Source organism: Manis pentadactyla, chromosome 1 (assembly GCF_030020395.1).
Source record: "Manis pentadactyla isolate mManPen7 chromosome 1, mManPen7.hap1, whole genome shotgun sequence".
Classification (NCBI taxonomy): domain Eukaryota; kingdom Metazoa; phylum Chordata; class Mammalia; order Pholidota; family Manidae; genus Manis; species Manis pentadactyla.
Window position 1 is genome coordinate 182,770,042 of NC_080019.1, and position 16,564 is coordinate 182,786,605.

The following is a 16,564-nucleotide window of genomic DNA, read 5'->3' on the forward strand; positions in this document are numbered from 1 at the left end:
GTCTGGCTAGAGGCTTATCTATTTTGTTTATTTTCTCGAAGAACCAGCTCTTGGTTTCATGGATTTTTGCTATTGTTTTATTCTTCTCAATTTTATTTATTTCTTCTCTGATCTTTATTATGTTCCTCCTTCTGCTGACCTTAGGCCTCATCTGTTCTTCTTTTTCCAATTTCGATAATTGTGACATTAGACCATTCATTTGGGATTGCTCTTCCTTTTTTAAATATGCTTGGATTGCTATATACTTTCCTCTTAAGAGTGCTTTTGCTGTGTCCCACAGAAGTTGGGGCTTAGTGTTGCTGTTGTCATTTGTTTCCATATATTGCTGGATCTCCATTTTGATTTGGTCATTGATCCATTGATTATTTAGGAGCGTGTTGTTAAGCCTCCATGTGTTTGTGAGCCTCTTTGCTTTCTTTGTACAGTTTATTTCTAGTTTTATGCCTTTGTGGTCTGAAAAGTTGGTTGGTAGGATTTCAATCTTTTGGAATTTTCTGAGGCTCTTTTTGTGGCCTAGTATGTGGTCTATTCTGGAGAATGTTCCATGTGCACTTGAGAAGAATGTATATCCCGCTGCTTTTGGATGTAGAGTTCTATAGATGTCTATTAGGTCCATCTGCTCTACTGTGTTGTTCAGTGCTTCCGTGTCCTTACTTATTTTCTGCCCAGTGGATCTATCCTTTGGGGTGAGTGGTGTGTTGAACTCTCCTAGAATGAAATGTATTACAGTCTATATCCCCCTTTAGTTCTGTTAGTATTTGTTTCACATATGCTGGTGCTCCTGTGTTGGGTGCATATATATTTAGAATGGTTATATCCTCTTGTTTGACTGAGCCCTTTATCATTATGTAGTGTCCTTCTTTATGTCTAGTTACTTTCTTTGTTTTGAAGTCTATTTTGTCTGATATTAGTACTGCAACCCCTGCTTTCTTCTCACTGTTGTTTGCTTGAAATATGTTTTTCCATCCCTTGACTTTTAGTCTGTACATGTCTTTGGGTTTGAGGTGAGTTTCTTGTAGCAGCATATAGATGGGTCTTGCTTTTTTATCCATTCTGTTACTCTGTGTCTTTTGATTGGTGTATTCAACCCATTAACATTTAGGGTGACTATTGAAAGATATGTACTTATTGCCATTGCAGGCTTTAAATTCGTGGTTACCAAAGGTTCAAGGTTAGCCTCTTTAGTATCTTACTGCCTAACTTAGCTCGCTTATTGAGCTGTTATATACACTGTCTGGAGATTCTTTTCTTCTCTCCCTTCTTGTTCCTCCTCCTCGATTCTTCATATGTTGGGTGTTTTGTGCTGTGCTCTTTCTAGGAGTGCTCCCATCTAGAGCAGTCCCTGTAAGATGTTCTGTAGAGGTGGTTTGTGGAAAGCAAATTCCCTCAGCTTTTGTTTGTCTGGGAATTGTTTAATCCCACCGTCATATTTGAATGATAGTCGTGCTGGATACAGTATCCTTGGTTCAAGGCCCTTCTGTTTCATTGTATTAAATATATCATGCCATTCTCTTCTGGCCTGTAGGGTTTCTGTCGAGAAATCTGACGTTAGCCTGATGAGTTTCCCTTTATAGGTGACCTTTTTCTCTCTAGCTGCCTTTAACACTCTTTCCTTGTCCTTGATCTTTGCCATTTTAATTATTATGTGTCTTGGTGTTGCCCTTCTTGGATCCTTTCTGTTGGGGGTTCTGTGTATTTCCGTGGTCTGTTCGATTACTTCCTCCCCCAGTGTGGGGAAGTTTTCAGCAATTATTTCTTCTAAGATACTTTCCATCTCTTTTCCTCTCTCTTCTTCTTCTGGGACCCCTATAATATGGATATTGTTCCTTTTGGACTGGTCACACAGTTCTCTTAATATTGTTTCATTCCTGGAGATCCTTTTGTCTCTCTCTCTGTCAGCTGCTATGCGTTCCTGTTCTCGGATTTCAATTCCATCAATGGCCTCTTGCATTCTATCCATTCTGCTTATAAACCCTTCCAGAGTTTGTTTCATTTCTGCAATCTCCTTTCTGGCATCTGTGATCTCCTTCCGGACTTCATCCCATTTCTCTTGCGTATTTCTCTGCATCTCTGTCAGCATGTTTATGATTCTTATTTTGAATTCTTTGTCAGGAAGACTGGTTAGGTCTGTCTCCTCTGGTGTTGTCTCTGTGATCTTTGTCCGCCTGTAGCTTTGCCTTTTCATGGTGATAGGACTAGTCTGCAGAACTGGGACGAGTGACGGCTGGAAGGACTTCCTTTCTTGTTGGTTTGTGGCCCTCCTCTCCTGGGAGAACAGCGACCTCTAGTGGCTTGTGCTGCGCAGCTGCACGCAGACAGCTTTTCTGCTTCCTGCCCGGCTGCTATGGAGTTAATCTCCGCTGTTGCTGTGGGCGTGGCCTAGCTCAGGCAGCTACTCCAAAATGGTGGAGTCGCGTTGGAACAGGAGCTGCTGGGAGGCTATTTATCTCCGTAAGGGGCCTCCCTGCTCCCTGCAGCCCAGTGGTTAGGGTGCCCAGAGATCCCGGATGCCCTACCTCTGGATTAAGTGACCCGCCCTGCCCCTTTAAGACTTCCAAAAAGCACCCGCCAAAACAAAACAATGACCACCAAAAAAAAAAAAAAAAAAAAAATTTTTTTTAATTAAAAAAAAAAAAAAAGTTTTTAATTAAAAAAAAAAAGAAAAAAAGTGGTCGTTCGTTTTTCTTTATTCTCCGGTGCCAGCCTCAGGCCTCTGCTCACCGGTCTTGCTGCCCTGTTTCCCTAATATTGGGGTCCCTGTCCCTTTAAGACTTCCAAAAAGCGCTCGCCAAAACAAAACAGCAAAAAAGCAAAAAAAAAAATGGTCGCGCGCTTTTCTTATGTCCTCTGTCGCCCAGCCTCCAGTGCCCGCTCACTGTTCTTGCTGCCCTGTTTTCCTAGTATCGAGCGCCCTGCACTCTGGCCCGGATGGCTGGGGCTGGGTGTTCGGCAGTCCTGGGCTCCGTCTCCCTTCCGCTCTGCCTGCTCTTCTCCCGCCGGGAGCTGGGGGGAGGGGCGCTCGGCTCCCGCGGGGCCGGGGCTTGTATCTTACCCCCTTCGCGAGGCGCTGGGTTCTCTCAGGTGCGGATGTGGTCTGGATATTGTCCTGTGTCCTCTGGTCTTTATTCTAGGAAGGGTTGTCTTTGTTATATTTTCATAGATATATGTGGTTTTGGGAGGAGATTTCCGCTGCTCTACTCACGCCGCCATCTTCCGCCCCCTCTAGATAAACTTTTAACATCATTCTTTTGATAATAAAAATCTAAATGTAAATTTGGGGTTTACATGTATATTTTTTAATTGAGAGAATTACTTTGTATTTATGAATAATTTTCCTTCAAATATGTGAGACTGGAATGAGAACTGTCAACAAGTGTCTGGAATTTTCAGGATTCCAGATGGTAAAGTATAGAAATCAATGGCAAGATCCGAGCTTCCATTCCCTTCTGATCTGCCAGTGACCTGACAATAGATATACAGCTCAAATGATTTACTGGGTCCTAACTACCAATCACATTAAAATAACAGACAAAAAGAACAAGTACAGTGAACATAGTGAGTAGTTGAAGAAATCATCTTATGAGCTCTGAGATAACATCTACGCACATGTAATCAAGGATTTACTCACTTATGATTCACTTCAGAAGTGAATCCAAGAACTATGATTTCATCAGGCACTGGTGTAGGTGGAAATTTTTGCATGGACAGTACAGTGTTGGTGGTTATGAATAAATATAGTTACATGGTTTTGAAATATTCTCTATGATATTGGGAGTGACAGTATGGTTAACTGAACTGTCAGGTAAGAATGCTATTCATCAAGGGCCTCCTGGGAGATGAGTTACATTTTTCTTAAGCAAATCATGTGTAGTACACTAACTATATATTGAGTGCTTTGATAGGCATTTCATGCAGAACTCCAGAAAAAGACATAATTAAGAAACTCAGTGGAACAAAAATTTAAAAATCTATTAATGTGTACATTAGCCTTAAAAATTGTGTAGATTTATTTCTTGTCCATCAGAAAATATCATACATGAAAGCAGCATTCAAAAAGATACTGTCTAATAATACTCTTTGAAGATAGCAGAAACAAACGTGAAAATTATGCAGTTACATTCAGGTCTTTGATAGCATTTCAATTGTAGTGGCTTTATCAACTCTTTAAAACTTTTATAAAGCATATTGTTAGTCACCTAAGCATAAACTTTTAAGAATATGAATTAAAAGAGAGACTTTAATGCTCTATTAAGTAGAATGTGCATTAAATAAATTCTAGTCTAAAATTAAGTCTAAAAATCCCTTTGAGAATTACCAGCTACCATTCCTAAAGCTCTTTTAATTCTAATGCAATTTAGTTTGTGTTTTTCTACAGTTTCTTTATTCTATTCATACATAGATAGATAACATAGAGGAATGTTTGCAGATATTTGTGTGGTTATGCATAAAATGTCACACTTTATGTATAATATTTTATAATGTTTATGCATAACATGTCACACTTCATGTATATTTTTAAAGTCTCATCTTTTTAGTTTGTAGTATGTCTTTTATTATACAACTCATATGACTCTATGCCATTCTTTTTAATTCTTATAAGTATTTATTAGTATGGCTTCATAACATTTTATTTCATAGTCTCCCATTTATAGATTTTTCCATTGTTTCCAATTTTTCACTAACCAGGCAGTGCTGAAATGAATACTGTAAAACTTGAAAGAATGTTTCTACAGGAAAACATTAAGACATTATTACCTGGTCATAAATTGTTGGCAATTTAAATATTCACATCTACAACAGCTCTGTATTAGTCATTAGCTATTGATATGATGATCTTTCCCCATCCCTCCAAACTCCATTTATACCCATCACCAGGGGCCCTTTTATTTGTCTTGAAACATGATTTGCTTTTTATTTACAAAAATTCTTAGTATAAATTTCATTTTTTATCAATTTCATTTTTTGGAGAACTTTTTAAGGTTAAGTCACTGCTCACTGGGTTCAATATTAAATCTATTCCAAATCCCAAACTGTATATGCAAAACCAATAAATACACATATTATACAGGAAAATAGATGTACATTTGATACTTTATATAGGTTTTATTCAATTGATTTATTTTATGAATATTTTCCCCAGATTTCCTTATCTAAATATCAACAACAGACAGAATAATAAAATTCTTAGAAAATGTCTTAGAATTAATATCATTTAATGTGTTAAAAACAGAATAAAACAAATAATTCCTAGGAATTCATATTCTATATTCATTATATTTTTAATTGAGCTATAAACTAAATGGTGGGAAACGAATGCTTGATAATTCTATGTATATTGCCCAGAATACTGATAAAACTTTAGTGAGTATGAAATAAAGAGTAATGAAAATCATTATTTCCCAATAGAAACTTGTTTATAACAATGAGCCAGGATCTGTCCTAGAATCAGAAAGAAATACTTCAACAAGAGAGAATTATAGCAGAATCACGAACATAGATTATCAGTAATAATGAAGAGTCTAGAAGAGTATTTTGTCATTCTTTCAACAAATAATTTTTTGCTCTGCTGCTTCTAGAGGTCAATCCTAGACATTGAGAACAAAATCCAAGTGCCAGCCAGTCTTGTTTTATGATCTTTGGAAGAGAAGTTTGCTGAAGTTCTTCTGAAATTGAACTCTAGTTGGACCTTGCTGCTTGTGTATACTTCTAATCAGTCAGTAGACGAAGGATGAAATCGCTCCTATTTAAGATAATATTGTCTCTTAGCTTGTTAGCAAGATGCTAATAAAGCAGTCAACAAAATTTTGAAAGAAAGCAAATGATGTGGAAGAATCATTATCTTAAGTCATCAGTCAAACCAAGGAGACTCCACTTCATCAAGAAAGGTAGGGGATATTCACACTGGCAGACAAGTTACAGTGACAGCCAAAATAAATCTGGCAATGGTTGTATTTCATATGGAATCTCTTCAATGTGTCCATCGTAGTCAATCTCAGAAACAGTAAGAGTACCTTCAAGATCAGCCTTCAACACAAAGGGCATTAACAGAGCAACAGAAAAAAAAGCTAGCAAGTAATATGGTTGTAGTAAATAAGTCTTGGAGTTATATCTGAGGTCAATGTAACAAGATTCTTAAGATGTATGTAGCAATTCAGCAGAATATTAGAGAAAGTGATTACTTGGTAGAATCTTCCCCATTGGAAAATTTCCAGCAGCAACAAATACAATAAGTTCATCACTAGCAATTCAGAGTTCTGCATCCACTGCATAAATACCTCAAAGGAGGGAAGGTACTTGGAATACAGCTCAGAGACTGGAAGTTTTTAGAAAAATAGCTCTGTGGTTGGCAGCCCATGGACCCATAGCTTGGATATTGGCAATTTCTCCTTAAATAGTTTTGGGATTGGCAGCTTCTGGTCATATAACATGATGGTGAGAAGCTACTGGGTATGAAGCCAAGATTTTGGTAGCTTCTATACCCCTGCCTACCCAGTCTGCAGTGGTTTAGGGGTTGGAAATTCTTGGATAAGCAGTTGAGTTGCCGAAAGCCTTTGAAACCATTGCTGAGGGTCTGGCAGGATTTAGATGCACACCGGCTGTGGGTGTAGCAGTTGGATACATACCCCTTGGTCTGGTTGTAAAGGCTGCAGCGGGCGCTGGGTCCAATGTTGGTAGATGCACAAGCACTGCATACTTTGCCCACTGTTGGACTGCTGCAGGGCACACGGGAGTGTGATGGGTCATAACTTGTGCAGCTGGTCTTGAGCTCAGAGCTGGAAGATTCACAGCTTGGTGCCTCACCATAGATTTCTTGGCAATTATCCAAGAGCCAGAGGTTTCCTTGGTAGCTACTGGGTAAACAGAGACCAAAGTTTGGGCTTATACCACTAGAGCAAAGAGCAACAGAAGGACTCACTGGGATGTAACAATGAGTTCTGTGGCATGTACTACCGCAATCCCCAAGGTAGCCCAGGAGAGACATGGAGCCTGAGTACATGCTTGCTGCTTTCTCTGAAGGAATGGAGGCTGTGGCCCGAGGACTTTATATCTTCCCCAGTGAGTGTCTGCAGCCTCTCCAGACTCTCTTCCTTCTTGCTACCTGGGCCATTAACAGAGCATCATCTTATTAGTGTGTTGTTCAGCTACAGCTGCTGACATTTTCACACTCATATACAAATAAGTTTATTTTGATTCTTCAAAGTATCTATAATAGCCACTATGACCATCACCCATCACTCAACTGTTGACCACAGATTGGGTGAATAGTGATTTTAGTGTTAATAGGCAAACTCTCAGCTGTCAATCAGTGGTTACCAGCAGTTTAAATGTCCATGGGCTTATGCGGCACGGTTATTAAAAGGTTAATGAGAATTCAAGTAAAAAAAGGAACCTGTACTTTTCCACTCTTTGACTGCAAAATACGGCAGGACTTGATCCTGTAGTTTGAAATAAACTGAATATTTTGCACTACTAAGAGAAAAAATGGTTTCCTCAAAAGAATTGTGCTATACTCTTAACTGTGCCAGGCAATGTGCTGGCGACTACTCATCTCGACTTCTCAAGTGTTTGGAAAATTCCGTCTGTAATACCCACAACAATCCCAGGGAGACTTGGTGACCTACACAAGGCCAAAAATGAACTTGTCCCTGGGAATCAGTGGTTGCTAAGAAACCAAGACTTCTATGAGACCAATTCTTAAAGAGTTTCTGTAATATATAATATCAGAGAAGGCCAGTTTCTCAAGTTTATACCTTCCTAATTAACCAAGATTATGCATTACATATTCAGTTGTCCATGCCACAAAACCCAGTTGCTGTCAGATGTATAACATTCTTTTTACATTTCTCCCAAAATATGTTTTACTTGTTCCTGATTCGCTTTTATTTGCACATGGACATTATTTCATTCTTATATTGAAGAACTTAGTTATTTTTTTTCTCTATACCCACAAAAGGAAATGACTAAGTTTAACATTTTTATTTGAATAACACTGAAGGAAATATTTTTAAAGATTTTAATTTAAACTAAAGGATTGATGCTTTGTTCTTGAAAATGTAAACTATGATTCCCACTTACAGTCTCCATTGAATTGAAAACAGCAATGCATTTGTTAATAGCAATGAGTTCAGGCAGAGGACAGTACCAAGTTCTTCAGGTAGGGTAAGCTGTAAGGATAGTTTTTAAAAGACACTGTCTTCACAGAAAACAATTCGATTTCCTTCCCTGTTCCTTACTTCTCAGGTAGTTATTTTAAATGCACACCGATTTAAACCTACACATATTTTCCAAACATTTTTTAAAACCTGAGTTTTCTCAGTGCTGCTGTCAGTATTTATACTGTAAGGTGATGAATTTATTCTGTAAGCAACTCCTTATTAAACACATTTTGCTGTTTTGTGAAGTGTCTCTCAGGTGAAAAAGGTTAGGATCAGCAAACAATATTTTCAGCAAATTGTTTGACTGTAGAGTGTCCTGGGATTTTTGTGTAGAAATTTTCAGTCCTGAGGCAGGCAAAATAGGAAATAAAATTCATGAAGTGGTTGTTGGCAAACTTTCCACTAAGTGACTGAATCATAGTGATATATGGACAAGTTCAGAGGTTGATGGAGCTTCATTTCTACATCTCTCTATCATATCATGGTTATTTATTTTATTTTGAATTCCTTGTAGCAGATTTGAGGGAAAAAAATTGAACAGAAATAATAAATCAGTCAGCTGTAAAGCCCACATACTCCCCTTCCAACTTAGCATAAATGGCAGAGTATTTTAAACTAATGTCATTCACCCTAGTCTACATCCAACAACATAAATAATGTAAGCTATCATATAGTATAACCAATATTTGTAGCACAAAACTTTACAACATATTTGAATTTATTGGAACAATAATATTCTAAACAATCAAACACTGAGATTTGCAAAGATGGAATTTGGTTTGATCCCTCTTACTTGCTTTTGTGTTTCCTTCTTATCTACACATCACACCCACAGGCAACCATCACCCACCATTTTCTATAAACCCACCATTTTCTGTAAATGACACCTCTACAGAATTGTCTTCTACTTTAGTCTCCCTACTGGTAAGAGAGGCAGCAAACAATATCAGTATCAGAGCAAATATCAAATTCATGACAATAGTAGGTTTTAGCAGAAAGTAAGGACTGCTGCCATCTGGCTGGCTGGCAGTGTCCTCTGAAAGTTTTGGAAAAGCATATGTATTACACTGTTTTCACTTAATTACTAAAATAATCTTTCCTTCCATTAATTTTTTAAATAATATTTCCTATGTATGAAAAGCTGAATAGAATCCCCCATACCTTCCCGAGATACCCACTTCTGAATCCCCAGAACCCATGAATCTTTCCTTACATGGCCAAAGGGACTTTGCAGACATGATTCACTTAAGGATCATGAGGCAGATTTCTGGGTAAGCCTGAGGAACTCATAGGAGTCCTTATAAGAAGGAGGCAGTAGATGAGGGAGAGAGAAGGTAGCATGACAATAGAAGCCAAGTGAAGTGGTGCTACCATACGTGAAGGAATGTGAGCAACCTCTGAAGCCTGGAAGCAAACAGATTTTCCTCTAGAGATTCCAGCAGGAATCAGCACTATGAACACCTTGAGTTTAGTTCAGCAAAACCAACTTTGCCCTTCTAGTCTCCAGAATTGAAAGAGAATAAGTTGTGGGAATTTGTGCAACAGCCACATTACATCTCACTAACACATTTAATCAGAAAAATATAGGTAACTGTAATACATAGTTGTTAGTAGTTTGGGGAGCTTGCACTCTGTATCCAGGGCAATTTGAAATGCAAGAAACAGCTTTCTAGCCATCAGATAATTTAGAGAAATTCCCATGCCTTCTGAAGAATATGAACCAAAATTCCTTTACCTAATGAGACAGCAGATTGCTTGCGACTCATTAAAAAAGAGTTATAGAACTGCTTCCCAACTTTTCCCAAAGGTTAAAAATCCTTTAGGGTAAACAGAAGGCTAAATTTTCCAGTAAATGGCCCTTTTTTGCCACCATATATGTATAACTGTGTTCTAATTCCACTTGCCAGGGTGCAGTTAAATGATGCGACAATGATATCATGATTTAAAAAAGCAAAATGCATTCAGTCCATATTTGAATAGCAATTAAATTGTAAGTACTGAGTCAAAATGATTCTTAAATTTGGCACTGGTAACGTAAAATGAAGGACCCCTTAGCTGCCTTTATGTTGTTGACTTCATGTATCATCAGAAACTTGTTTCGAAGGCTGAAGGTCAGATGAGCAAAATAAGAAACTTAGGAAACAGGAGTAAATGAAGATAAAGTATTTTTAAAATGAGAACACAAGCAGGGGTGGAAAGATGGGAATGCGATTTTCGTTAGTGCTTACCTTTTCAGGAAAATGTGGTATAAATGGAATGAGATACAGGTGTGGTTAAGTTAAACATTTTGAGATGGAGTTGTCACGACTGCGCCTTATGTGTTATGAGTTAGCCTCTTGCTGAGTACTATTGGAACACGGTTACTAGTATATAATCTCAGAAAACTGTTTTCTTAGTACCTCAGTACCTTCTTATTTAAAACCAGTTAAACAGCAACTACTTTGCAGAATTGTTGTGAGGATGGAATGAGCTTTTTTTTAAAAAAATATGAAGAATATCTAAGAAAGTTCATGGCACAAAGTAGATGCAAATGAAAGGTTACTTTTCTCTTTAATTTTCTAGAGCTTTGATTTAGGAAATTCCAGTCACCTATTAGACTAAAAAAAAGTGTTATGATTTTAATTTGCTTTGATGTTACAAATATACAGTCTGCAATAATCTTTGTGTCCTCTAAAAATTAATGCCAAAAAGGAACTGTTCCACCCCAACTACTTAAGAAAAATGCCTTACTTGACAACAAATCACTAATGACTATTCTTATTTAACCCATATGTTTTTGTGCCATGTGTCATTAGCTAGTTTCTGGAAGGTTGCACATGAAATTTGTAAGAATAGGCACTCAATACTCCATTTTCCTGGGAAATAGGATTAGAACACCCTATCTTTGATGAGCAATTAACTATCAAATGTTTCTGTAACTCAATTTCCACATCCTCAAAATGGAGTTAATAGAAGTATTTTTCCATAGTGGCTGTAAGGATTAAATGAGTTAGTCAGGCAAAAGTTATGAAATAGAGTTAGTATGTAGTTGATGTTAACTTCTATCATTATCATCAGCCTATGATCTTTGTTTGTGTTATTAGTAATAAATATTATTACTTTAATTATTCAGTCTCATCTAAAGTCTATTGTATGAGAGTGCATTAGAAATAAAAAAGAAAAAAGAAAGAAAATAAATGCACCAGAGGATGCCAAGTTTTAGGCTAAACAACTTGTTATGATCTATATAAACAAATAGATAGATAGATAGATAGATAGATAGATAGATAGATAGAGATATTCATAGACTTATACATTTATGTAAATATATGGATATAGATATAAGTCAATTTGGAGGAACTGAATAAGTTGAAGGCATTTCCTACTATCCTCATGGGAAGACAGACTTCTAGAAAGGACTTAAGTGTATACCATTAAAATTAGACCAGAGAGAAGGGCAGGCTATTGCTGAAGTAGGAAAAAAAAGGTTATTTGCAGTTCAGATTGGGAGTTTTGGAGCTGAAGGTCATGGCCACAAGTTACTGAGACAACATCCAAGAGACCCTCAGATTAGTCATCACCTAAATGATGAAGACTGTAGATAATATGGAGGATAAAGGAACATGTTTGGAATTCAGCTTAAGTGGGTCTTTGGACAAATACTTCCACTATTTGAGTTTTCTTAGCTGTAGCACTGGAAGAATGGTATTATTTCCATAGATTATTTATTATCTAGTGGTATGTTGGCACATTGAAAGTGATCAATATGGTAGCTATGAGAAGTTGCTTGTAGGAAGAACTAGTTCCCATCTAGTACATGGATGAACTTAATTAGTTACATGTATACATAAAAGATATAAATAAGTTCTAAATAATAGTGATGTGCTCTATGCAAGGATCCATGAAGAGGCTTGGGGGAAGGGCTTCTTAAGTTTAATTTAAGAGGAAGAGATAATGTCTTTTCTATTGTTCAAAAATAAAATTTATATAACCCCTCTGTGGTTAATCCCATAAGGTAGGGTGGATATTGTGACTTGCTTTGTTGAGTGAAATATTAGAAGACATATATAGAGTTGGTAAGGGATTCTCTTTTGATTTTTCCCCTACCTCTACTGGCAATATGCCAGATAGTGAAGGCTATCTATTCCTGGATCCCAGAATGACAATGACTTTGAAGCTGGGACAGTGAATGTATAGTATGAGTGATAAATAAATCCCTGCAATTTTAAACTCCTGGAATTTAGGAGTTATTAGTTACTGTGATAAAATGTAGTTTGTTCTGACTAATAAACCTTCATAATTTCCTTCTTAAATGTTAGAGAATACCAGTGCACATTTAATGCTCAAGTAGTATGACATTCAATCAGGACCTTGAAAATGTCTATCTTGCTTGCATTTTTCAGGCATGTTTTTTTCTTTAAATATATTTGGGTAGTAAAGTTCAAAGGCTTAAACTTCAAGGGAGGTAATCAAGCATAATAAAGGTAATAAAGAATAAAAATATACTGCCTTCTAAATCATTTGAATTAATTATATAGGGATAACCATGAAAGCTTTTTTTCCTATTTAAGAATATGTTAATGGCATGGAAATCAAGAAGCCTAATAGTAAGAATGTTCTAGTGAATAAACCAACAATTAAAATCACTTAGGATTTGAACAAGTAAAAGACCACCAATTAAAACAGTAACTGAACTAAAAACACAATGGCCCATAATCCTAAGAACAATTTATCAATCTAGAGATGACATTTCTATACAAAGCTATCTGGCAAGATACTAGGATGACGATTCAGCATGATCTTCTAATAAATGGAGATTTCCAAGTCCCTAAAGGAGAACAGGCTGGTGGGAAATTGCTGTATAGGTTGCAAATAGGTTGAAAACTCTTAGACACATAGCCCCGGGGTCTGAAGCTGTAGGCCACATCACCTGGAGATTGACAGCCATTGGAGAGATGTCTCAAAGATGGCTGCTCCTGGACACAAAATTCAGTGCTCAATATGCACAGGAGATAAAGTTCTGCAGCTGACAGCCATAAGAGAGGTGGTTCTGGGGACAGCAACTCTTGGACAAATAGTTCTGTAGTCTATTATACATTGATGGTTTACAGAAACTGAAGAGATAGGAGCTGATGGGAAAAAGCTGGTTGCTGTGCAGTAAGTAGTGGAAGAGTAGCAAAAAATTTCATAGGTTGTAGACATACAGCTGGATGGTTGGTAGCTGAAAGGTGTACCACATGGCTCTGGGAAGTTGTCCAGAAGCCACATTGTTTTGGCAGGGCAAGTAGAGAACATCACCACAGTTCACACCAGTAGAGCAGAGGATGAGATGAAAGGAACATGGAAGCAGCTTCCAAGAGGAGGGAAGCTGTAGTTTCCAGAACAGCAGATATTGGATGACATGGTCAAATCCGAAGGATTTCAGATTAGCCGCAAAGAGCAGCGTGTCTAAATTCACATGAAACTAGACCAGATTGCTTGCATACCTTGGTGGATATATACCCAGATTCTTCCCATCCCTATATTTCAGATGAGTTTCCATCATAACATCTCATTAGTTCATTGTTGTGCTGCCTTTGAAGATGACTTCCCACCCATCCATAAAATAAGTCCAGTTTGCATCTTCTATATATCTGCTATCCTAAACTTTCCTTTTCTTCAGTCTTGGAATGTATTATATAATCCTCGGTGTATTTTATCTGCTTTGCTTCTGTTCCCACCTCTCAATAATGCTTGATTAAAAAGAGTCCATGTGAATGGATGTTTATCCTAGTCATCATCCACAAGGAACATCATAGGAAGGCACAGTCTTCATCTTTGAAGAAGAGGCTTAATGTTGCAATACTTGGAGGAAGTGTTGATGTACAAAAATAGTCGCTATATATGAAAACTTATTGGATTTTCCAGATGGGAAATACCATACTATTTCCTATTTTTAATACTCAGCTGAGAATCTAATTGTGTGATGTTGTTCTTTATACATTGGTCCTGATAGTCAATTTTATGCAAATATCTTAGAGTACATTATAAAGAGCTCTACCTGACAACTTTATGGTTTTCATATTTAAAAAGTGAATTTGATTTCCAAAAATTTGAGGAAATGTATTTGTAGTTCTACATGGTAACATTGATGGCATACTTGGTTGGTTTTACTAGTAAAAATGTCATACACTTCTGTTGGTGGCATTCAACTAAGAGAGTAAACATGATATCAGAAGTCATTAATTTAAGCACTAGCATAATTAATTCCATAATTAATAGATATCGTCACTTGAAATAATTTACTAAGACACTGCAGTCCTCATGCAATCAAAGTCAACAAGGACTGAAAAGAATCTTAAGATCAGATGAAGAAAGACGTCTGAAAAGTTCTTGCTTGGACACCGTAGAAGAAACAATCTCTGGATCTTATTTTAGATTTTCCCAAAGATGTGAGTTAATCTTTACAGACATCGAATTCCTAGAGTCAGTAGTCTTCCAGAATTGGAAATATCCCTTTCTAAGCTGCTTCCAAGTGATCAAAGATGATGTAGTTGGGAATGAGTGGAGACTAAAGATTCTAAGCAGCCACTTGGCATCTGAGAGCATCACTGATGATCCTTTTGGTGAATGCCTTCCTATTGCAGAATACTTCCAACTCCTTTGGAGGGCCATAGCCTTAGAGAGCCATGGTGGTATCAATAGCCTTGAAGTCACTATCCCTCTGAAGAAGCCTCTTTTCTCACCCATGCTCATTGTCTCTGTATAGTCCATCAAAGACTCTAGAAGACTGATACATATTTTTCCTGAGGAAAGATTGAAAAATACTTATAGAAATTTTCAGGTAAACCTGAGGAGATCTCATACAACCATGCAAGCATGCACAGAGAGAGAGAGAGAGGGAAAGAGTGGTGGAGGGATGGTTGTGAGCATACTTACGAGGTTTTTTTGGATATTTTATTTGTTATATATATATATTTAAACATTACCAAAAGCATAGCATTTGGCGAAGATAGACTATAAGATCTCTTCTCTGCATTTCTTCTTTTTTTGTTTCAGGTTCTGGGAGAAAAAATGTTTGACATCTCACATGGAGAATTTTCAAAGTCAATATAGCACATTCTTCTTCAAAAAGCCTCAGATTACTTCACATCAGCATGAGCCCTGTTAGTGGTAGAAAATAACAGAAAAGATTAGAATCACTGAGAGTTGAGAGTTTGAGAATTCTATTTGACAATTTTCCCATCTTCTCTGAGAACTCTAAGCCCTCCAGGTAAATGAGATCTCTCAAACCCTCATATGTTTCCAAGGTAGATTCCTCTTCTTACCTTGATAACTCCTAACCAAAATAGTTTTGTGTGTGTGTGTGTGTGTGCTATACCTAAATTCTTCATGATTTAGTTCAAATTTCTCTTTACTTCTTTTGTTCCTTGTGAAGTTTAGAGACAAGTGATAACCAATTAGTCTATAAACTCTCTTCAGCATGCAGGCATATTACATGTGAGTTTCAACAGGATAACTAAAAAGCTTTTTTTAGCCCATTTTGTAAATAAGTTTGATCTTCACAGAACTGCTATTGAAATGTATCTGATTACTGGGACACCATTGAGGCTAGAGTATCAAGCTAAATACTATCTCATCATTAATTATCAGTAATTAAAATGTAAGTGAAATGAAGGACATGTAACTGAGAGAAGCCTGCTCTCACCAGCCATTTATCACATCTTTATGACAAATTCAGGAGAGGCTCAATCCAGGTACCTAGCTGATATGTATCCTAGTTTATTATTAGTAATTCCTCACAATATCTACAGACTTTCTTGAAGTTTGTTATATCTCCATGTAGTTGCCTGGCTCAATAGCCTGAGATTTAAAACAAAACAAAACAAAGCAAAGCAAAGCAAAAAAAAAAAAAAAGCTATTGAGAAGTTATATCTTTTGTTAGAGTTGATTGGTTGAGGATATGATGAAATGAGCAAAAAATAATGAAAATCTCATCTAAAAGTTTGTGATATTTTCATTTGCACATAATAACATTTTTAATTAATTAAATTAATTAGAATCTTATTTATCCTCCATAAGTCTAATGCATTCTCCATATTTCATCAGAGTTTTTTTTTCGTACAGAAAAGATTTCTGTGATTCTCCATTGCCTTCACGACAAAGTCTACACTTCTAAACAAGTTTCATAGGGTTTTCAATATCTGGCACCAAGATGTGTTTTCAGTCTCTTTCCCACAACCCACATATTCTTACTCCACAACCCACATATTCCAGTTCATTTAAATAAAATGTCCTAAAATCCTTCTTTGTCAATCTTGGAGGCTTTGTACAAGCTTCTCCCCTTTTGGAACACCCTTCCCTATTTTGTCTCTTGAGAATGTCTGTTCATTCCTTACAGTGGGTCAGGAATCACTGTCTTAGAGGTACCTTCTGTTTCTCTACTCACT

General features: G+C 36.9%; 2 protein-coding genes across 2 annotated transcripts in view; both read right to left on the bottom strand.

Moving 5' to 3' along the window:
• LOC118932656 (keratin-associated protein 24-1) overlaps window positions 1-7,002 on the bottom strand; it is a 207,199-nt gene extending 200,197 nt beyond the window's left edge. The window contains exon 1 of the mRNA XM_057503951.1: window positions 5,422-7,002. Coding sequence (XP_057359934.1) covers window positions 6,239-6,997 — 759 coding nt within the window. The 5' untranslated portion in view covers window positions 6,998-7,002 and the 3' untranslated portion in view covers window positions 5,422-6,238. The remainder of the gene's footprint in view (window positions 1-5,421) is intronic.
• A 5,923-nt stretch (window positions 7,003-12,925) lies between these two features.
• LOC118932669 (keratin-associated protein 25-1) lies at window positions 12,926-13,233 on the bottom strand. Its single transcript, XM_036926335.1, is given in 2 exon segments — window positions 12,926-13,101; window positions 13,104-13,233. Coding segments are annotated over 2 exon segments (306 nt in total).
• Window positions 13,234-16,564: the final 3,331 nt, after the last annotated feature.